The 24,153-nt window shown below is 46.9% G+C and overlaps 1 protein-coding gene and 1 long non-coding RNA gene across 2 annotated transcripts; both read left to right on the top strand.

The window, feature by feature from the left end:
- Positions 1–1,457: 1,457 nt before the first annotated feature.
- Positions 1,458–4,699, top strand: LOC123157208 (uncharacterized). The gene is made up of 4 exons (XM_044575466.1): positions 1,458–2,341; positions 2,638–2,967; positions 3,970–4,144; positions 4,238–4,699. Exons 1-4 carry the CDS (start codon positions 2,262–2,264, stop codon positions 4,511–4,513), a joined length of 861 nt encoding a protein of 286 aa, XP_044431401.1. The 5' UTR covers positions 1,458–2,261; the 3' UTR covers positions 4,514–4,699.
- Positions 4,700–9,548: 4,849 nt separating this feature from the next.
- On the top strand, positions 9,549–23,675 carry LOC123157210 (uncharacterized). Its single transcript, XR_006478808.1, has 3 exons — positions 9,549–9,668; positions 9,753–9,793; positions 23,399–23,675. It is a non-coding gene; the product is annotated as an uncharacterized lncRNA (long non-coding RNA).
- The last annotated feature ends 478 nt before the right edge of the window (positions 23,676–24,153 follow it).

The following is a 24,153-nucleotide window of genomic DNA, read 5'->3' as shown; positions in this document are numbered from 1 at the left end:
TTATTGATTTGAAAGAACAATAGTATATAAACTGATTTGATTGCATGTAAAGGAGCAAGGTGGGATTATTTTATGTGTAACAAACATGAAAGAATTGAGTATAGGCAGCTCAAAAGCCGAGAAAAGCTTGGATGGGCCGGCCCACAAAAAATATGGGCGTCTGGTCTCCATCTTCCCACTGAATATATACAATCTCTCTCTAATTATGAACAAGTTGATTGTGTGGTGTAGTGGCTATTCTGGGTTTCTCCTTCTTGTGTTCGAGCTGCAGTCTCGCCAACTAATGGTTATATATATATTTTTTTTTACTCTGATATGCAAGGGAACCAAAGCGGGGAAAGCAAACGGGAGCAGGACGGATGAAAATAGTGAGAAAATAAGACGGACGAAAAATCTTGTGGTCCCACAATAGACAAAAAAGTGGATAAAGAATCCTCCCTTTAATGGGGTAAAGATTACTCCACTTCTGATATTATTAGTTAAAAATAATCAGCTACATAAAAATCATGCAACACAATCTATAACAGGACGCGAGAACAATGATAGCCAATTACTAATGAGACATGAGAAACTCAACATAAACTATTTCTAGACATGGTGGTGGTCGAAAGGGTGCCCATCATCATTTTATGGACCCAGATATGTAAGTAAATAAGTAGTTCACTGACTTGCTAAAGTAGTGTGATTACACTCCAAGTTTGTCACAAGTCCACGACTCTAAGACTGCCGAAGTTCTTAATATGTTGCCCTGCTAATCACAAACACGGAAGTACATCTGGACAAACCTAGCTTAGTCAGAAAAGCTACCAGGCAACGTCGACCAAGTCACCTTCACCGAGATTAACGCAAAATCATTCTTTATTTCTTGATTATCTTGCACATGGGTTTTCGCCTTGAAAGAATAGGAACAACAATGTTGGTTGGAACTGGATGACAGTGCAGCAACATTGGACTACAAGTCTATCGAATAATTTTTCCAATACAGCAACCACAGACCTCTTTAAGCACATGATTGAACAACAGCCCCATCAAATAGCCGGATTTCCTCACTAAACCCACTGCTTAAGCATCCGACAGACAAATTGAAACTGCTTTGCACTTCCGATATAAGAACCTCTACAGTCACCTCAACTACATGTAAAAGACATGATAAAATTATGTCGACTGCACAACCATCGCCAGGGATGCGAAATGTGAATGGCTGATCCCATCTTCCTTCGGGGCCTATGATTGATGCGCCATCTATCAGCTGTGGGTCATATTTCTCCTCGAGTTGTCTTGATCCTCATGTCATATTCAACTAGAGCGTTATCTGCCATATCTATCTCTCTCTCTCTTAGGGCCACTCATGTTGATAAGAGAACCCTGCTCCACAACGACGAGGACCCTGCTAATATTGACGACATAATTAAGCAAAATGGATCGATATCGTCCCGCACCGCTAAGTATCCGTACAACTGTAGTAAGCCGCCATCCACATGAATTTCGGCCAACTCCACCAAGTAAAATTGCAGCATGCTAAAAGCATCATGAGTCATGCAAGTTCCATCACGGACAACACAATTCACGGGATCCGACAATGCCATCGCCTCGAGCTGGGTCTCGTTATGGTCGGCAATACATACTCTCCCTTCCACCAAAATAAATCCCTGTCCCTGTATATAGAACCATCACGATGTCTGCTTTGTGCGAGAATATCATCCACGGAATATCCATCCTCCTCGCTGATGACGATTTCAACCGTGAGATTCTCGGCTGCACTGCTCCGATCTTCGTGACAACTCACAACCGGTGAGGTTAATACTTTCGTTGCCTTGGGAAATAGTAATATGAATATCAAGAGATGGGCTGTCGCATGTGTGGTCTACCAGACTCATCATCGGCTTGTTCTCGACTGACGGCGCACATGTTCTTAGATCCACGACAAAATCGGGGAACACTACGGATGGACTGGGAGCCGCCACAAGCTGGGAAACTCACTGCGCAAGGGCGGATGGCCACCAGCGAGCCATGGAAGAGAGGGCCAGTGGGGAGGTCGCGAGGGAGACGAGAGGCGGTGCATTGGAGCAGGAGAGGTGGGGCGTCACGAGAGGGATTTCCCTGCCAACCGAGTCCGAGAGGAAACAGAAGTACCGATTCGTGCGGTATGTCAGTTAGAAGAAGAAATTCCTCCGATCTCCTCCTCTCTCGGCCCAACGAATAAAGCAGAGAAAATACACAGGGCCCGGTGCTCTTCCACCGGCCGGCAAGGCAAAACCTCCATGGCCACCCAACGAGACGTCGACGCGAAAGTGCGCCTCACCGCCCCGACGGAACCCCGCGACGGCTCGTTGGCTAGACGGTATGAGTATGATTTATCACCCGTTTTCTGTTCCTTGCCTTGTCGCGATCCAGCCTTGGGAGGGGATAAATTGGTTGCTTGCGGGGTCGCAGAGGGAGGATTCGTGCGGGTTATATACACAAATCATCGCGTCATGATTTCTCGCCGATTACTAATGCTCGGCCCTACTTCAGTCGGATTTCTAGTTTTACCAACTTTTAGCCATAGGCCCATAGCGCCTCACGATAATGCGGATTATATATTACTCGTATATATACGTTGAGATAAACTGGTGCTCTGTTGTTTTTCTACTTCAGGAGCCTAGAGCCGACGGCAGCGCAAGACATCTCGTTCTTGAGGGAGGCTCTCGATACTGCAACGTTGGCGGAATCATCTGTCACTGCCGCTTCCTCTTCCTGCCCGCCACCCGGGCTCTCACCACCGCCACCCGGGCGCTTGTCTCCTGGTCCTGGGACTCCGGCCATCACGTCTCGAAGACCTTATAATTGGGCCAAGACATTTATCATCAGAACCGATCTCCGGGGATCTTTCCACATGTATCCTCCTATTGGTGGGCCATTCCAGAGCTTACACGAAGCTGATGAGGCCATCGCTCGCCATCTTGATGACCTGCGGGATAAGAACGTGTAAGGTTTTCCTGCTCTGCTCTAGATTTACATCACTTCATGTCTACTATTCTGTACGTTAACACTTGCAATTGTGTTCAAAAAATCAAGGGTGTGGCTAGATCTCAGACACAACATATAGAAAAGAAAAAAGAAAAAAAGAAAAGAAAATATTACACGGATCTCCGTGTAAGATCTCATGAATATGACGTCGACTGAGACTTCATTAAGTCCCAGTCAACTGAGATTTAGCAATCCCGTAAAACCAAATACCCATATATATGCTTCTGTGAGTAGTCCACAAAAGATTATCACAATTTCTAGAGTACGAATCAGGGAAAAGGACAATTGCCCAAACTAGACTGTCGGAAAGCTGACAAGTTGGACTTAGACTTCTAAGCATGCAAATAGTCCAGTGTAGTTTAGATTTTGTTGATCACTGGTACCATTATTATTACCACTGCCACAAACCAAGGTTTTGGTTACCGAATGGTGTATTTTTACTGAGGAGAAGCGGTAAACGTGGTTACCACGGTTACCACAAAATTTCGAGAAAAATTCAAATGAATTTCGAATGAAATTTATAATTAAATTTTGAATTCAAATTCTTTCAAAATAGATATAGATAGCACTTGAAATTATATATTTATCATAAAAGAGCTACTAGCTCAGTGGAACGTTGTCTACCCGCGTGTTGTCAAGTGCTGCCATACTTTACTATACATTGAGCATTTGAATTCAAAAAATTCAAAAAATCAATTTTTTTTATCGAAATGCCTATTTACTGAGGGGGACCGAAATATGCGCTAACCGTGGTAAACCTCGAAATTTCGAGCGGTAACCAAAACTCTGCCACAAACTACCATGAGCTAACTCAAGAGACCTGGCAGTTGTTTGATGCCTATTTACAACTAATTCACCTAGCGGTATGTCTGGCTGGCCTAGACACGTTTTGAGTACATCAAATCACTTTGCAATCTCCATTTTTCAGGAAGTGTAATACAATGCTTTGATCTTAACTAGGTGCTTAGATGGGATGTCCTGGACGGAGAGAGTTACAAGGCGGGCTCTTTACCGGCCTGATGGTACAAGGAAGAAGCTTTCAAAGTCGTTATTAGAACCGGAAAGGCTTAAGCATACACGCCTATTGGTTCAAGCTCTACTGGACAAATATAATGAGGACCACAATCTTTTGGGGGTTTGCTCTATCTCCGTCCTGCCGACACCCACACTTTCTTTGCTATCTTACTCATCTAACATTTACTGATACGACTTATGCTTCCTGTTTTAGAATCTCGCATATGAACTCAAAGATATTGTGTGCATTCAGTCAGTTTGTGAGGGCAGCCCCTATAAGTATGATTGGTACTATCATCTCAATTTCACTACAAGGACTAAAGGAGTTGATGAATTTCACAGTGTCACCGACAATCTGTTCTTTGCGGAAATCACACGTATTGGAGGACCATATAAAGATTTTGCTCTCGGCTGTTTCTACATGCTTAAACCTAATGATAATGGTATTATATACTCTCTCACCTTATATGCTACTCCCTCCGTCCCATAATATAGGACTTTTTTGACACTACACTAGTGTCAAAAAACGTCTTACATTATGAGACGAAGGGAGTAATAACTAAGTAATTGTAAATATGTTTCATATTACAATGTTCGGTTGCCCCTTTGTTATGTTTTCCTTCATCCATACATTATACCTAACACTAGTAGAAAAGAGGGCTTTGGTCCAGGCCGGGTTAGCCCATTAGTCCCGGTTCGTGAGCCCAGGGGGCCGGCCGGGCCACGTGGGCCATTTGTTCCGGTTCGTCTGGACCTTTTAGTCCCGGTTGGTGCCACGAACCGGGACTAAAGGGTGTGATGCCCATTAGTACCGGTTCGTGGCACCAACCGGTACTAAACGGTAGACCTTTAGTCCTGGTTCGAGCCACCAACCGGTACTAATGGGGTTTGAGGCACTAGTACCGGTTCATGGCACGAACCGGTACTAAAGGTCCCATTTTCAAACTCTACCCCCCCTCCCCCCGTGGATCGTCTTTTCAGTTTTAAAATAAATAAAAGAAAATGATGAAAATATCAAAAAAAAAAAATAAAAGAAAATAAGTTTCCCATGTGATATGTGGTCTAGTTGTTGGGAAAATTTACAAATATGAATTTTGACTTTATTTGCAAAATCTCTCTAGAATTTAGTAAAATGGGCATAACTTTTGCATACGAACTCAGATTAAAAAGTTTTTTATATGAAAAATCATCTACTCGAAAAGTTACGGGCCTTTTAAGATCTGGAGGCAAAAATCATCTACTCGGATTAAAAAAAATTTTATATGAAAAACCATCTACTTGGATTAAACATTTTCAAAATCCTCAAAAACCTAACAGAAAAAAAGTTACGGGCCTTTTAATATCTGGAGGCAAAAAAATTCAAAAAATATCAGTTTTTTTTGAATTTTTGTTAAATCTGGTCAAACTATGGTCAAACTACTTATTCAAGAAGTATTAGTGTTACTAAATAATTATTTCAGTTTTTTTGAATTTTGGTCATATCTGGTCAAACTGTGGTCAAACAATGGTCAAACTAATTATTTAAGAAATATTATTGTTATTTTTTAGAACAATAGTTTCAAACTCAAACAGTGAAATGTGTGACTTCATGCTCAAGCTATATTCCTGAGGTTAGTAGGATTGACATCTTACTATCGTTAGGAAAACAACAAGTGCAGACTTAGAAACGAGGGAGAATAGAACCCGAAAGTTATTCAGTTATTCTCATGTAGTTGTTTCTGGTTGGCTATTTCTATGTGGTAGGTAAATGACTTGTCTACTCTGTCTCCTTTATTTATGGAATGAAGGTCACTGCCGCGGTTGTTGAACATATAAACCCTGCTAGAGTGGTAGTCACACCGAAGGCAGCCACGTCGCCTTTAAATCGCTCGTGCCACTGCCTGTTATTTTCGTGCGCCGCCGAGGGCATTTTTGTCATTTCGCATCCGGGCGTATAAAAGCCAACCGCTCCTGTGGAGAGGACCTGGCCGCCGCTCTCCTCTTCCTGCCGCCTCGGCTCACTCCTCCCATCTCAGCTCTCTCCTCCCTCCAAACCCTAGCCCCGCACGCCGCCGGTCGCGCGGCTCCGCCTCCTACTCTCCTCCTCCCCTTGAAGCCCGAGCGCGTCTGACCGCGGGGTGGCCGGCGGCAACGGGCGAGCGGGGGCGGCTGGGCGCGCCGAGCGGGGGCCGGTGTGGCAGGCGAACAGCGGCAGCCGGAGGCGAGGCCAAGGGCGGGCGAGCAGCAAGCGCACGGGGCTGGCGAGGCGGCGCGGGCGCGGGCGGCTGGCGCGTCTGCGGGCGGCAGCGGCAACAGCGCGCAGCAGCAGGCAGCGGCGACCGCGAGCGCGCGGGGCTGGCGAGGATGCGGCAGCGTGGCAGGGCGGCGAGCAACGGGAAGTAGCAGGAGCTCGCCGCGCGTGTGGAGCTGCGTGGACCAGTGGGTCGACGCTCCGTGCTCTCCCTACGCCGCAGCAGCCTCTTCGCGTCTCCCCGCCCCTGTCGCCGCCGGTGACCCCTGTGCCCCTTCTTCTCCGTGCTCGGCCACCCCGCGCCACTGCTGCACCTGTCGCTTCTCCCTCCGCCTCTAGACTGGGCATGTGGAGCGCGGCGCTGTCGCCATTGTCCTCGACGTACAGGGAGCGCTGGCTGCAGAGAAGGCCATCCACGGTGCCGTCGCCCCACAACAGAGAAGGTCGAGAAGGATTCTGGGTGGTTTGGCCTATCCCTTATGCTTTTCCTTTTTCCCTTTTCAATTTACGCTTTGCTGCTCTTCGATTTGATCCATTACAGTGTTGTAGCTGCAAGTGTTGGACTGGTCGTTCCTCTAACCGGAGGCCTTGCGATGGTTCTGTTGGGTTCAGGTTAGTCACTTTCTTTTGCTCCATTTATTTTCTGAATATCTAAATTTATTCTGGATAGTCATGTTTATATTGTTGGTTTATTATAGGTAAAACCCGGCAATGAACTTTAGAGTTAGTATCCTCAAGTTACTTTTTAACTGCATTACTAGACAGCGGTTGGCTTTCAGTTACCAGGTTAGTATCATATCTGAAAGAATGGCAATTGTGACAGTAACTTTATGCTGCTTGATACTGTGCTGTACTACACATATATATCATTACCAATCTATTTTTTGTTTACCTTTTCCTGACTTTAGAAAGGTGATGTTTCATTATGCTTGGTACAAACAACTGGCAGCTATGGTGCCTTCCTAATCCAAGCATATGTTATTTTTCAGGTTTTTCAGGTTTTGCTGCTGTTAATTGTATTTGGTAAGTTGCCTCTCATTGTGCTTGTCGTCGGAACCAGCAACAGCAGAAGCTTGCCTGCTGCCCTACCTCTTCAGCAATCTGATGGATTTACAGGCTTGTTTGTTTCATTGGTGGCTTGCTGCTCGGGTATGCGATCACATCAGTTGGTTATTTGCACTCGGAGCTAAGATCTTTTCTTCTCGTCTCCTGAATCCTGTTCGATAAAATGTGTCTGAGCTGAGACATTTTTTTCTTCCATGTTCCTTTCTATGTGCAGGTTCTTTGTTGATTTTGTTGGATGTGTGTGTTGTTTACCAACAAGGTTAGGTTTCCTATTGGCTTGCTTGATTAGGTCTTGGTACATATTCCATGAACTGGTGCGTTTGTGCGGTCAGCTTGGCTGTATATAAATTTTGAGGTTCACCTGCTATGGATATGCTTTTCTAATTGTAGTGTGACAGCTTTAACCAAAGTCTGTTTAGTTCACTCAGCCTTCTATTCATTGATTTTGTATATGGTTCTTGGAAGTAGAGCTTGCTAAGCATTTGAGAGTGTTCCAGTTTGCTTAATCACTGCGACTATGTGCTCTGGGTTAAAATTCTAAATTTTCTCTTTGTAGGAGCTTCATAAGGGTTGCTCACCAATGAACTAGAAGATTGTTTTGTCCTGGGCACTCACACGATTAAGGAAGAAATTGGTTATTCCTGGATGTGCTATGCAGATCAAAGGTGAGCTCATCATATTTTCTTTCTTCAATCTTAGCCGAAGATTTATCTCCGGTTTACTTGCATTTGTCATGTTGGTTCTTTGTGTAGATGTGCCAGCTAGCTTAGAATCTGTATCATCATCTTTGTCTTTGAGTAGAACTGAACTGGGGATTTGCTTTGTTCTGTATAGTTTTTATAAAAGATTTTAAATTCCTGCTCATTTCTGTCGACTTTACTGTAAATGTTTTACATTTAAATTTATCGCATGGACAAGAGCAAAATTTCTTCTGAGAGTTATATTGTTTTGCGTCTGTTACAGATTTTGCAGGTTATTTAGCCATTCCCGTGCTTCCAAAGCAACTCATGACCCCTCTTATAACTCTGCCTGCAATACTTAGGTGTTACAATAACAGTTTGACCATTTTTGCCTTATAATGAGAGTCCTTTCACTATTTTGGAGATTGGTGCATTCTTTCTGCAGTTTAACACCTGCATTGGTACTTTTAACCTTTCATTTAGCGAGTTGACAAGGTCATCGTGTTAGATTGCGCAGAGCTTCTGAGGCCATCTAAATATATTCCATGCACTGAATGAAAGCACGTACCTTGTTGTGACCAGAAACTGAAGTGAGTATAGCCCAAGTCGACTCTGGCTTTTTGTGACCAGAAACTGAACTGAGTATAGCCCAAGTCGATATTTACCTATTCTGTAGTGCAGACCAGCAGCTGAGAATGTTCATTAGATGTTTTGTTCTGTTCCAAACGCGCAAGCAACTTGCAGGGGGGGTCCATTTCTTAGAAACGCGTCGTCAGTTAACTATATGTATGCTTATTTCATAATGTAGACTAGCAGCTTGGAATTTCTAATCAGATGATTTGTTTAGTTGTTTCCAAATGTGCAGGCAACTGGAAGGAGAATGCACATCTCTTATGTTGTACAAGCTCATGTGGAATTCAATTTTAGGTTGTTTGATATGGTGCAAGGGCATGCCCTAAATGAGAGAAAGAACCAACACAAGGGGAGGAGCAGGGGTCAAACAACCGATATCTTGGCAATCACTCTATTTCTGACTTTCTATGTTATTGTTTTCATTCGTTATGAGGAAGGGGATAACCATCTGATTCGGATATACAAAATTGTGTATTAAACCATTTAATCATATTGACCTACTGGACTATTACCTTGTGTGAAGTTGCTTACCATGGGCCTCTATTCCTATAGTAGACTTCTAATTTCATGATGTTACTGAGTTTACAATTGAAGTTGCTTACCATGGGCCTGTATTGCTTTTCTAATTTCATCAATTGAGTACTTTGATGTTTCAGAGTTTATACCATGAGTGCATCTGCAGCAATTTGGTATTTGGTTTTTATTTCATTTTCTTACAATTCACAGTAAGCCTTCTCGAATAAATCACAGTGTGACCTAATCTTACGTGATTGGATGTCGCCTAAGTATGCTTCCTGCTATTTTTTACACTATTGTTAACGCCAAACTGTTGTCATGACTTACTGGTGAAATTTAGAAGTGATATATATGCGCATATATACGGGTATTTAACATAACATGATTTGCATGTTCTGAATCTGCAGTTCTGCACTATGCTTTGCTGGATGTCGCCTAAGCAGAGGATGCGGCAGTCTTGGCCACATTTGGTTTTCATAAGCTAATATGGGTTTCTTTCCCTTTTATTCTTGCAAGATATGGTAAGATCTTTCCTGCCGTCTCCTGTTCGATGAAATGCCTGTGAGCTGAAACATTTTGCGTTGCATGTTTCTCTGCCTGTGCAGGTTCTTTGTTGGTTCATTCGACCATGCCGTTAACCAACAAGGTTAGATCTGCTCAGATTGCCTTGGCTTATTACTTCTTGATAATATAGGCCATGAACTCCTGCATTGGTGCGGCTAGGTTGCATGTCTATGTGTTTCACGGTTCACCTATTATGTTTGCCGTGCTTTGTATGGGTTTTCCTTCATATCTTGTTAGAAAAAATGTGTTCTTGTTTACTTATGCTTGTCCTGGTGGTTTTCTTCCTGGGTGATTGTGTGCTCATATGCCATTGGTCGATATCCATGTTTATAGAGGATGCCCACTTTTCTTAGTTTCATACGGATTCTTAATAGTCTTGCAATGCCTGCTCGGGTTAGTTCTTTGAATGAATAGAGATAATAAATGTATGGGGGTTCCAATATCAAGTGTACCACCTGGTTATTGCTTACCCAACTAATACGTGCTCTTGTTGATAAAGGAAAAACAGCTAGAAAAATAATTAATAAAGTGTACCATCTTATTGTTTTATACACAGTCGCTTGATTCTTTTTGTTCCTCTATAGGTGTCAGGACCCCGACTCAATGCCACATCGATCTAGCATGTAACGCCTCATATCACTTTGCGGCCTCACGCACGGTATCCCCACGGGTGTCGCCTTACCTTTGCCTGGGACCGATTGCGCATTTTGGCACACGTATATGATGGTGTCGCTAGCATCCATATGATAAAGAGCCCGGGCTGACATGGCTAGTTGTAAACCCAAAGTGGCACTAACTTACAGGGACAAGCATCCATGACCCAACATCGAACGTGTCGGTCATCAACGAGTGAAACCAGGCTGTAGCACTGGGCTAACAGGACTCCGGTGAACCGGGCTGTAGCGGGCTAGCAGGACTCTGGTGTTCATCGCGTGACATTTCCCCGAAGGGACAGACACAGGATCGAAGAAGGACACATGCCGGCCTGCCTAAGTGTTCCGGAGCAGTAGCAAGCTACCAGGGCTCAGTGGAAGCACTAGGAGACATTTCCCGGTAAGAGAGGCTACTAAGAATAAACAACTAGGTAGTCAGATCCCACACATAGCAATACACATTACACGTACGCATAACATGCAAGTATGTGCTGTACAACATGGCATCACAGCATAACTCAACAAACATATAGATAAAGGCTCAGAAGAGCCATCATAGCATTTATTGCAAACAGGGGTCACAAAACCCATCATACAGAGCATACAAGCAACAAGCGGAAGCATTACATGTCTGGGTACAGACATCTACAAATGAAAAAGGCTGAAAGCCTGACTATCTACAACATCCGATCAAGATCGTAGCTGAGGTACTAGCTACTAGTCGAAGTCCATGAGAACCCTAGTAAGACCGAAGTCTCCGCTGCAAAAACATAATTAAAGCAACATGAGTACAAAGGTACTCAGCAAGACTTACATCAGATCCTATCATACATGCATTTGTATCAAGAGGTAATGTGGGGTTTAGTTGCAGCAAGCCAGCTTTGACTCTGTGGCTATCCTGTTCTACGACTACCAGAAACTCTGGAGGTGAAACAACGTACACGAGTCCACTAATCACCATACAATACACTACTATGGATTCATCCCCGTCTCCCTACGAGAAGGCCATCCATAGCACTCACACTTGTCTTGAGCATTTTAGAGTATCCACTTCAAGTTGTCTATGTACCATGTAAGCATCCAAGAAGTCCATAACCGCGGACCCGGCTATTCGAATAGATCATGTTAACCCTGCAGGGGTGTACTTCTTCACACACGCTCTCGCCACTTACCGCCATGTACACGTCATGTATCTCGGCAACCTTCAAGCGGAAGCCTGGCGAGGGTGTCGGCCACGACCTGACTAACCACACAAGACTCTAGTCCAGGTTTATCGCCTATTCGGGTTCCATCCGCAAGGAGATCCGGCCGGGGTGTCGCTCACGGCCCCAAACGATGTGAGCAGGGTTCCCGAGCCCACCAACCGGGTGCCACTCGGTACACCGGGCCACGTGTGCCTAGTCTGTCCCAAGCCCACCCTGCCGGGTGCCACTTGGTAGAAAAATAGCACTACCTACAAACACCAGAAACTAGTTGCGACTCCTGGACAGAGATCAAGTTGGCTAATAAGTCGAGAGGGGCACTTAAGCATTCCAATGTGTGGTAGTATCGAGTCATTGGACAACATACATAGAACTCAGTGCTTAAGGACGGTTCCAGTGAGACAACCCACCATGTACTCCTACATGGCCTCTCACCGCTACCTTTACCAAATCGTGTTCACACACTTAACTCTCAGCATCAGAACATATCGTAACACTCCAATTCATTCCCAATGAATCAGACCTGACACAACTCTAAGCAATAGCAGGCATAGCATGGTAGGAACACAACAATGGCTTCAATCAACTCCTACACATGCTAGTGGGTTTCAACTATTTACTGTGGCAATGACAGGTCATGCAGAGGAATGGGTTCAACTACCGCAGCACAAAGTAGCAGATGAACCGTTGTTGTCCTAATGCAATAACTGAGAGCAGGAGCGAGAGAGTAGGGTTTTATCGAAATGAACAAGGGGGTTTGCTTGCCTGGTAAATCAACAAGGGAGGCACTGCTTCACAGACAGGTACTCTGGAACGTCTCCGGAGCAGGACCTATCGAGAAGGAACGGTGCCGGCAATCAAACACAATCATATGCAACAATATGATGCATGAACATGGCATGTAGATGTGATGCTGTTTGAGCTAATGTAACTAGTAATCATTTGGTTTGAAGTCCATTTGAACCAAAGGTTCAAATGCATCTCCAAATTAAGCTCCTACATATGCCATGATGTGTTTCCTCATATTCAGCGTGTATAAGTTGGTTTTCATGCATGAAACTAGTACAGATGGAAAGATTGCATTTTTTTGATAATTTTTCATATATAAATTATTTTAATCTGAGCTACGGTTGAATTGTTATGAATTTTTGAAGTTTAAAACAATTTCTGGAATTTTCTGATTTAATTTAAATCCAGAAATCATATTATTGCGCCAGCATGACGTCAGCACGACGTCATCGGTCAACTGGGCTGGTCCGGGTCAAACCTGACGTGTGGGGCCCACACGTCAGTGACAGGGGGTTAAACAGGGGTTAATTTAGTTCTAATTAAAAGTTAGTGGCGCTGGGGCCCACTGTCAGTGTCAGGGGGGTTAGTTAACGGTGATTAGCACTAAGCTAATCACCTGCCGACGGGGCCCACTCGTCAGGCCGGTGAGGTCGTCGGCGGCGACATCTGGACGCGGCGGCGTCCGCGAAACAGACCACGGGGGCGGCGTCGGAGAGCACCGGGGCGTAGCCCGGGCTCTCGCGCATCTGGTAGGGCAGGTGGAAGTAGCGGGGGAGGCCGGAGCTCGCCGGAGCAAAGCTCGCGGCGGCGGCCAGAGTTCGGGCGCGAGCGGGATCGGGCTGCGGGGCACGGGGAGGCCACCTGAGGGGCTCGGCGGCACCCTCGTGGCACCGGGAGCGCAATGGTAGGCTCGGTTTGGGCGGAGGCGGGCCGAGACGGCGACGGCGACATGGACGGCGGCGAGAGGCTTCGGCCGTGGTGGGGAACGGTGCTACGGCGCGGAAACGAGGGGGGAAAGAGAGGGGAAACAGGGAGATGCTCACGGCGATCACGCAGAGCAGCACAGCGGGGTCGGGGGAGACCTAGTGACGGCGAATCGACGGCGGCGGACGGCGGAGCCCGAGGAGGAAGACGATGGCGATGGCGGCGATGGAGGCCGTCCGGAGGTGCGTGGCTCGACGAGGAGGTAGCCGGCGACGTGGCGGAGCTCGTGGACTGCTCAGATGCTCTCGAGGGGCGCGGTGGCTACGTCTACGGCGAGCGGTGGCGTCGGTGGCGTTTGGCCGTGAGAGAGAGAGAGACAGAGGAGAGGACGAGGGCGAGGGGGAGTGCGAGGGGGTTGGGGTGGCTGCGTGGCGTCGTCCGGGGCATCCAGACGAGGAGGGGAGAGGCAGGCAGGCAGGGAGGGAGGTGGCGTGGCGCGGTGGCGCGCGCGCGCGCCGGGCACGCTCCGTCCCCCTGTCGGGGAGGAAGACGAAAGAGGAGGGGGGGCCAGGTGGGCTGGGCCGCCTGCTGGCTGGGCCGGCCTGCTGCGGCTGGGCTGCACAGGGGGAAGCCCCAGGTAAGCCCCTCCTCTTTATTTCTGTTTTCTATTTTTTTCTGACATTTGTTTTGATTTAATAAAATACTAAATCAATTTAATACCTTATGCCAATTTTTGCAGGAGCTGGATATATTATTCCAGAGCTCCTTTATAAATGGCATAATTTTTGGACCATATTTCATATATATAGCAATATATTTCCAATGCAAATATTTATCGAATTAATCCAAATGGCCAAAATAAATATCCATGAGCTCCTAAAAATATTGTTTTGATTTTTATCTCTGTCCAATATTTTCAGAGAGCAACATGAGCATTTTCTTGGACCCTTTTGGAGAAATTTTTATTTGGGTCATTTTCAAAAATGATTCTGAGGGTTCCACCAATCCTCATTTCAAATTTAAATGAAATTTAAATATGATGCACAAATGGCTAGCTAGTCTAAGTCATACCAGACTAGGGATGTGACAACTCGCCCCCACTTGAAAGAATCTCGTCCCGAGATTCAGGGGTCGACGGAAAGAAAGCGGGGTACTCCAGTCGAAGACGATCTTCTCGCTCCCAAGTAGCTTCTCTCTCGGAATGATGAGACCACTGAACTTTGAGAAACTTGATGTTCTGACGTCGAGTAACACGCTCTGCTTGATCAAGAATGCGAACCGGGTACTCTCGGTATGTGAGGTTATCTTGGAGATCAAGCGTTTCGTGGTCCACTCCACGGATAGGATCCGAGAAGCAACGCCTGAGTTGAGAGACGTGGAAGACATCATGAACTCGAGAAAGATGTGGGGGTAGTTCCAACTGGTAGGCAACCTCTCCTCGTTTAGCGAGAATACGAAAAGGACCAATGTAACGAGGAGCCAACTTGCCCTTGATACCGAAACGATGGGTACCCTTCAAAGGAGTAACCCGAAGGTAAGCTTGGTCGCCAATTTCATAAGTCATATCCTTATGATGACGATCGTACTGGCTCTTCTGACGAGACTGGGCTGTTTTCAAATTCTCACGAATGATGCGAACTTGCTCTTCTGCCTCCTGGATCATATCCGGTCCAAAGAATTGTCTTTCACCGGTTTCTGACCAGTTCAAAGGTGTTCGACATCTTCGTCCATAGAGAACCTCAAAAGGAGCTTTCTTGAGGCTGGATTGGTAGCTATTGTTATAAGCAAACTCGGCGAAAGGAAGACATTTCTCCCAATCCATACCGAATGAGATAACGCAAGCTCTGAGCATGTCTTCGAGAATTTGATTGACCCGTTCCACCTGACCACTCGACTGAGGGTGGAAAGCGGTACTGAAGGAAAGATGGGTTCCCATGGCAGTTTGGAAACTCTCCCAGAAATGAGAAGTGAAAAGACTGCCACGGTCTGAATTGATCTCTAGTGGAACACCATGAAGTGACACTATTCGAGAAATATATAAGTCAGCAAGCTGACTAGCAGTGATACTCTCTCGAACAGGAAGGAAGTGAGCCACTTTGGAGAGACGATCAATGACTACGAAGATAGCATTATTCCCTCTCTTGGTCCTGGGAAAGCCGGTGATGAAGTCCATACCAACTTTATCCCATTTCCATTCAGGAATAGCTAAAGGCTGAAGGGTGCCAGCAGGTCTTTGATGCTCTGCCTTAACGCGACGACAAACGTCACATTTAGCAATGAACTCAGCGATTTCTCTCTTCATCCTAGTCCACCAGAACCTCTGGCGTAGGTCCTGATACATCTTAGTACTACCGGGATGAATCGTGAGAGGAGATTCATGCGCCTCCTTAAGAATCAATTGTCGCAGATGTTGATTCTTGGGAACCACCAAGCGATTCTCAAAGAAAACAACACCACGATCATCCATAGAGAAACACCCACCAACTCCCTTCTTAATGTTTCTCTTAATGCGGATAACCCCCCTATCAACTTCTGGTCAGAGATGATCTGATCCTCAAGGGTAGGTTTCGCCACCAAGGTAGAAAGGAATCCGCGAGGAGCAATGTGAAGGTTAAGCTTACAGAATTCCTCATGGAGAAGTGGTTGGCCTTGCTGCAACATGAGATTGTTGCAATAGGATTTACGACTTAGAGCATCAGCCATGACATTGGCTTTGCCTGGGGTGTAGGTAATCCCTAGATCATAATCTGTGATCAACTCCAACCAACGTCTTTGCCTAAGGTTCAGATCCGGTTGGGTGAAGATATACTTGAGACTCTGGTGATCGGTGTAGATCTCGCAACGTTTACCAAGAAGGTAATGTCGCCAGGTCTTGAGTGCATAGACTACGGCTGCAAGCTCTAGATCATGTGTAGGATAATTCTCCTCATGTGGATGCAACTGTCGAGATGCATAGGCAATCACATGACGATCCTGCATAAGAATGCAACCTAGTCCCTGTCGTGAGGCGTCGCAGTAGATAATAAAGTCTTTAGTGAAATCCGGTGGCACAAGTATGGGAGCAGAAGTCAGGCGTCTTTTCAGTTCCTGAAAACTGTACTCACACTGTGGGGACCACTCGAACTTTTTATCTTTCTTGAGAAGTTCCGTGAGGGGTTTGGCTACTTTGGAGAAGTTTTCAACAAAGCGGCGACAATAGCTGGCTAGACCAAGGAAACTCCTAACTTGTTTAACGGTCTCAGGTGGAGTCCAATCGAGAACGGCTTGAACTCTCTCGGGATTGACAGCAATGCCCTTACCAGAGATTACGTGGCCTAGGTAGGTCACTTCTGGCAACCAAAATTCACACTTGGAGAACTTGGCATAAAGGCGGTGCTCTCTGAGTTTTTCTAAAACAAGTCTAAGATGTTCGGCATGCTCTTCCTCGTTCTTCGAGTAAATAAGAATATCATCGAGGTAAACCACGACGAACTTATCTAAGTACTCCATGAAGATCGAGTTCATCAAGCGGGAGAATGTGGCTGGGGCGTTGGTTAGGCCAAAGGACATGACGGTGTACTCGTACTGACCATAACGAGTGACAAAAGCTGTCTTGGGAATGTCCCCGTTTCTGATTTTGATTTGGTGGTATCCTAACCTTAAATCCATCTTGGAGAAGACTGAGGATCCAGCGAGCTGATCATACAGGTCGTTGATCCTGGGGAGCGGATACTTGTTCTTTATCGTGACCAAATTAACGGGACGATAATCTACAACCATCCGGTCCGTACCGTCTTTCTTCTTGACGAAGAGGACGGGGCAAGCCCAAGGAGAAGAACTAGGACGGATGAAACCCTTTTGCAAGGACTCATCGAGTTGTTTCTTAAGCTCGGCTAGTTCTAGGGGTGCCATCTTGTAAGGTCTCCGGGAGATTGGAGCTGTTCCTGGGATAAGATCTATGACGAACTCTACATCTCTGTCAGGTGGAACACCTGGCAGTTCCTCTGGAAAGACATCCGGAAAGTCACGGACTACCGGGATATCTTCAAGGTCTGGAAGAGGGCTGGCATTAAGAGAATAGAGCTGACGCTTTGCAACTCTAGTGGAGACGGTGACTATCTTGCCAGATGGGTGTGTAAGCTGAACAGATCTGGTGTAACAATCAATCTTGGCATGATGAGCTGTCATCCAGTCCATACCCAAGATGATGTTAATATCTGAGGACTTGAGGGCTACAAGTGATGCAAGGAATACAAGTCTATCAACAAGGATTTCGTTACCATGGCTGATTCTGGTGGTCTGCCATCTAGACCCTGGGGTTTGGATTTCAAGCGGAGTTGGCATATCACAAAATGACATGTCGTGCAAACGAGCATAGCCTTCAGAAATGAAGGAGTGAGATGCTCCAGTATCGAATAGAACTGATGCTGGGTGACAATTGACAAGGAGTGTACCAAGAACGACATCTGGATCATCATGAGCGTCTTTAGCTGAGACGTGATGCACACGTCCACGTTCAGTGGGGACTGACTTGACACTGATCATCTTGCGTGATGGCTTAACACAGCCAACAGTCTTCTCGGGCTGGGGTGGAGCATAACTAGTCTGAGAGCAATCACGTGCATAGTGTCCTGGCTTCCCGCATGTGAAGCAAGTCCCTGAGGTTGGACGTGGACCCGCACTGACAAGCGGTCTACCAGTAGGCCTGGGTGGAACATACGACTGAGCTGGGGAAGGCACCACATAGGATGGCCTCGGTGTATAACCGGAAGGAAGAGCGGAGTTTGGAACCCAAATCCGGCGCTTCTGGGAACTAGAGCCAGAGGAGGATCCCAAATCACGGGTGTGCTTACGAGACTCCTCGTAAGTGAGCTGAGCTGTCTCTGCATTAATGGCTTTGTTCACAAGAGCTTGGAATGTATCACAATGATGCAGGTGGAGATCACGACGCAACTTGGGGTTGAGACCCTTCCGGAACCTAGCCTGCTTCTTGGCGTCCGTGGACACTTCTTCTGTGGCATAACGGGCGAGGTTCTCGAACTCTCTGCTATAAGCATCAACAGCCATCTTACTCTGGGTGAGACTACAGAACTCTTCTCTCTTGCGATCAAGGAGGGCTTGGGGAATGTGATGCTCGCGAAAAGCCTCAGTGAAATCCTTCCAGGTAGGAATCTGGCCAGCTGGAAGCATAGCCTCATAGTTCTGCCACCAAAGACTAGCAGGACCTTCCAGGTGGTATGTGGCATAAGTGACCTTGTCATCTTCAGCTACGCTCGCGGAAAGCAGCTTATGAGTGATGCTACGGAGCCAGTCATCTGCATCGAGTGGCTCGATGGAATGATGAAAGGTAGGTGGGTGCAAGCGAATGAAATCATGAATGGTAGCAGACCCTTTGAACTGATGTGCGGTGTTCTCCTCGATACGTGCCAACAAACGGTTAGACTCACGCTTGTTCCTCTCCATCTCTAGCATGAACTCTGTCAACGAAGGCGGGTCGGGAGGATCCTCATTCCTACCATCTCCGTGGTTCTGGCTACGAGCGACGGAACTTCGCTTAGCTGATGACATCCTGAAAGACGAACCAAGGACGGAGTCAGCATCAATCTATAGGCTATAGAATGTAGGACAAGGGATTAGTATCACTCGAACTCCTAGGGAAATTCCGGCAGCATAACGGCAGTAAAATGCTCAGAATGAGACATCCTACTAAAAATGGGGTGGTAACATACTCATCATCATCACTCGAGGTTCGGAGGTAGTACTAAACAGACTACACCGGAAATACTCAAAACTGGGGTATGACTCTGATCAACCAATCCTATGGAACTACGGAGTAGTAACACGTGATCCTGATAGACGGAAGAGAAGCCTAGTTCCTTAATCCCGTCGGAAAGATAGGACGACTCAGATCAGAAGGTCATGAGGTATAAGGAGTAAAAAGAGCCTTACGTTCCACCCACAATCAATTCCCTTACATAACTAAAGATTTTCTAGACTCGACTTCGACCAGTTTGGCTTGGTAATCCTACAGGCAGTCAGGCTCTGATACCAGCGCTGTCAGGACCCCGACTCAATGCCACATCGATCTAGCATGTAACACCTCATATCACTTTGCGGCCTCACGCACGGTATCCCCACGGGTGTCGCCTTACCTTTGCCCGGGACCGTTTGCGCATTTTGGCACACGTATATGATGGTGTCGCTAGCATCCATATGATAAAGAGCCCGGGCTGACATGGCTAGTCGTAAACCCAAAGTGGCACTAACTTACAGGGACAGGCATCCATGACCCAGCATCGAACGTGTCGGTCATCAGCGAGTGAATCCAGGCTGTAGCACTGGGCTAACAGGACTCCGGTGAACCGGGCTGTAGCGGGCTAGCAGGACTCCGGTATTCATCGCGTGACATTTCCCCGAAGGGACAGACACAGGATCGAAGAAGGACACATGCCGGCCAGCCTAAGTGTTCCGGAGCAGTAGCAAGCTACCAGGGCTCAGTGGAAGCACTAGGAGACATTTCCCGGTAAGAGAGGCTACTAAGAATAAACAACTAGATAGTCAGATCCCACACATAGCAATACACATTACACGTACGCATAACATGCAAGTATGTGCTGTACAACATGGCATCACAGCATAACTCAACAATCATATAGATAAAGGCTCAGAAGAGCCATCATAGCATTTATTGCAAACAGGGGTCACAAAACCCATCATACAGAGCATACAAGCAACAAGCGGAAGCATTACATGTCTGGGTACAGACATCTACAAATGAAAAAGGCTGAAGAGCCTGACTATCTACAACATCCGATCAAGATCGTAGCTGAGGTACTAGCTACTAGTCGAAGTCCATGAGAACCCTAGTAAGACCGAAGTCTCCGCTGCAAAAACATAAATAAAGCAACATGAGTACAAAGGTACTCAGCAAGACTTACATCAGATCCTATCATACATGCATTTGTATCAAGAGGGTAATGTGGGGTTTAGTTGCAGCAAGCCAGCTTTGACTCTGTGGCTATCCTGTTCTACGACTACCAGAAACTCTGGAGGTGAAACAACGTACACGAGTCCACTAATCACCATACAATACACTACTATGGATTCATCCCCGTCTCCCTACGAGAAGGCCATCCATAGCACTCACACTTGTCTTGAGCATTTTAGAGTATCCACTTCAAGTTGTCTATGTACCATGTAAGCATCCAAGAAGTCCATAACCGCGGACCCGGCTATTCGAATAGATCATGTTAACCCTGCAGGGGTGTACTTCTTCACACACGCTCTCGCCACTTACCGCCATGTACACGTCATGTATCTCGGCAACCTTCAAGCGGAAGCCTGGCGAGGGTGTCGGCCACGACCTGACTAACCACACAAGACTCTAGTCCAGGTTTATCGCCTATTCGGGTTCCATCCGCAAGGAGATCCGGCCGGGGTGTCGCTCACGGCCCCAAACGATGTGAGCAGGGTTCCCGAGCCCACCAACCGGGTGCCACTCGGTACACCGGGCCACGTGTGCCTAGTCTGTCCCAAGCCCACCCTGCCGGGTGCCACTTGGTAGAAAAATAGCACTACCTACAAACACCAGAAACTAGTTGCGACTCCTGGACAGAGATCAAGTTGGCTAATAAGTCGAGAGGGGCACTTAAGCATTCCAATGTGTGGTAGTATCGAGTCATTGGACAACATACATAGAACTCAGTGCTTAAGGACGGTTCCAGTGAGACAACCCACCATGTACTCCTACATGGCCTCTCACCGCTACCTTTACCAAATCGTGTTCACACACTTAACTCTCAGCATCAGAACATATCGTAACACTCCAATTCATTCCCAATGAATCAGACCTGACACAACTCTAAGCAATAGCAGGCATAGCATGGTAGGAACACAACAATGGCTTCAATCAATTCCTACACATGCTAGTGGGTTTCAACTATTTACTGTGGCAATGACAGGTCATGCAAAGGAATGGGTTCAACTACCGCAGCACAAAGTAGCAGATGAACCGTTGTTGTCCTAATGCAATAACTGAGAGCAGGAGCGAGAGAGTAGGGTTTTATCGAAATGAACAAGGGGGTTTGCTTGCCTGGTAAATCAACAGAGGAGGCACTGCTTCACAGACAGGTACTCTGGAACGGACTCCGGAGCAGGACCTATCGAGAAGGAACGGTGCCGGCAATCAAAGCACAATCATATGCAACAATATGATGCATGAACATGGCATGTAGATGTGATGCTGTTTGAGCTAATGTAACTAGTAATCATTTGGTTTGAAGTCCATTTGAACCAAAGGTTCAAATGCATCTCCAAATTAAGTCTCCTATATATGCCATAATGTGTTTTCCTCATATTCAGCATGTATAAGTTGGTTTGTCATGCATGAAACTAGTACAGATGGAAAGATTGCATTTTTCTGATAATTTTTCATATATAAATTATTTTAATCTGAGCTACGGTTGAATTGTTATGAATTTTTGAAGTTTAAAACAATTTCTGGAATTTTCTGATTTAATTTAAATCCAGAAATCATATTATTGCGCCAGCATGACGTCAGCACGACGTCAGCGGTCAACTGGGCTGGTCCGGGTCAAACCTGACGTGTGGGGCCCACACGTCAGTGACAGGGGGTTAAACAGGGGTTAATTTAGTTCTAATTAAAAGTTAGTGGCGCTGGGGCCCACTGTCAGTGTCAGGGGGGGTTAGTTAACGGTGATTAGCACTAAGCTAATCACCTGCCGACGGGGCCCACTCGTCAGGCCGGCGAGGTCGTCGGCGGCGACCTCTGGACGCGGCGGCGTCCGCGAAACAGGCCACGGGGCGGCGTCGGAGAGCACCGGGGCGTAGCCCGGGCTCTCGCGCATCTGGTAGGGCAGGTGGAAGTAGCGGGGGAGGCCGGAGCTCGCCGGAGCAAAGCTCGCGGCGGCGGCCGGAGTTCGGGCGCGAGCGGGATCGGGCTGCGGGGCACGGGGAGGCCACCTGAGGGGCTCGGCGGCACCCTCGTGGCACCGGGAGCGCAATGGAAGGCTCGGTTTGGGCGGAGGCGGGCCGAGACGGCGACGGCGACATGGACGGCGGCGAGAGGCTTCGGCCGTGGTGGGGAACGGTGCTACGGCGCGGAAACGAGGGGGGAAAGAGAGGGGAAACAGGGAGATGCTCACGACGATCACGCAGAGCAGCACAGCGGGGTCGGGGGAGACCTGGTGACGGCGAATCGACGGCGGCGGACGGCGGAGCCCGAGGAGGAAGACGATGGCGATGGCGGCGATGGAGGCCGTCCGGAGGTGCGTGGCTCGACGAGGAGGTAGCCGGCGACGTGGCGGAGCTCGTGGACTGCTCAGATGCTCTCGAGGGGCGCGGTGGCTACGTCTACGGCGAGCGGTGGCGTCGGTGGCGTTTGGCCGTGAGAGAGAGAGAGACAAAGGAGAGGACGAGGGCGAGGGGGAGTGCGAGGGGGTCGGGGTGGCTGCGTGGCGTCGTCCGGGGCATCCAGACGAGGAGGGGAGAGGCAGGCAGGCAGGGAGGGAGGTGGCGTGGCGCGGTGGCGCGCGCGCGCGCCGGGCACGCTCCGTCCCCCTGTCGGGGAGGAAGACGAAAGAGGAGGGGGGGCCAGGTGGGCTGGGCCGCCTGCTGGCTGGGCCGGCCTGCTGCGGCTGGGCTGCACAGGGGGAAGTCCCAGGTAAGCCCCTCCTCTTTATTTCTGTTTTCTATTTTTTTTCTGACATTTGTTTTGATTTAATAAAATACTAAATCAATTTAATACCTTATGCCAATTTTTGCAGGAGCTGGATATATTATTCCAGAGCTCCTTTATAAATGGCATAATTTTTGGACCATATTTCATATATATAGCAATATATTTCCAATGCAAATATTTATCGAATTAATCCAAATGGCCAAAATAAATATCCATGAGCTCCTAAAAATATTCTTTTGATTTTTTATCTCTGTCCAATATTTTCAGAGAGCAACATGAGCATTTTCTTGGACCCTTTTGGAGAAATTTTTATTTGGGTCATTTTCAAAAATGATTCTGAGGGTTCCACCAATCCTCATTTCAAACTTAAATGAAATTTAAACATGATGCACAAATGGCTAGCTAGTCTAAGTCATACCAGACTAGGGATGTGACAATAGGCCTCTGATCCTGTCTGTAGTGTGCGGCTAGGTTGTTCCTCCGCCTGGGTCGTAGCTTCTTTCCTTTCTGCCGACGGCAGGTACAAGACTCGAGCAATGGTTAACGGGCAAGCACTATATACACCATTCATCTATGCTAATATAATCTGTCTTTTAAAGCCAATGTATGCTATCACCAAGTGATCTGAATATTTTGTTTCAAGCATCAAGCTTTCATGTAATGGAATATAAGTATCTTTAAGTTGATTCTAAATCAATCTCATACACATGCTTTGAATGCTTGGCTCGCTCTTGCTTTTTGTGCCATGGTCAAACATGGAGCGATGACTCTGTCTAATGTTTATCACTTCATAGCGCCTATATGTGACTATCTACTTTCTTTGCTAATAACATTGTAAATAATTAATCGTAAGCTTCTTAGAACACTAAGTACCATCACTAAGCATCTATCTACCAGCAATAGGTACTTATTTTCATATGTTTCAATATGTGCCCGAATAATATTAATGTACACTCTTTCAATACATGGCATACTCTCGGCCTTTGCGCCATTGGCGCAACCAGTCATCTAGTACATATAACAAAAGAGTTAACTTGAAGCACCCTAATGACGCTGATGAATACTCTGGTGGTCACTTGGATCCATATTTGCCGTACGGTGGTGACACTAATATACAAGATAGCAGCTCTGATGAGAATGTACGATGATCTATTTATGGTGTGTGTGGGTACATCCAACATTTTATTGCTTAACT

This window comes from Triticum aestivum, chromosome 7B, assembly GCF_018294505.1.
Source record: "Triticum aestivum cultivar Chinese Spring chromosome 7B, IWGSC CS RefSeq v2.1, whole genome shotgun sequence".
NCBI lineage: Eukaryota > Viridiplantae > Streptophyta > Magnoliopsida > Poales > Poaceae > Triticum > Triticum aestivum.
Note: the sequence above shows the minus strand (reverse complement) of the source record. Positions and strands in the feature narration are given on the sequence as shown.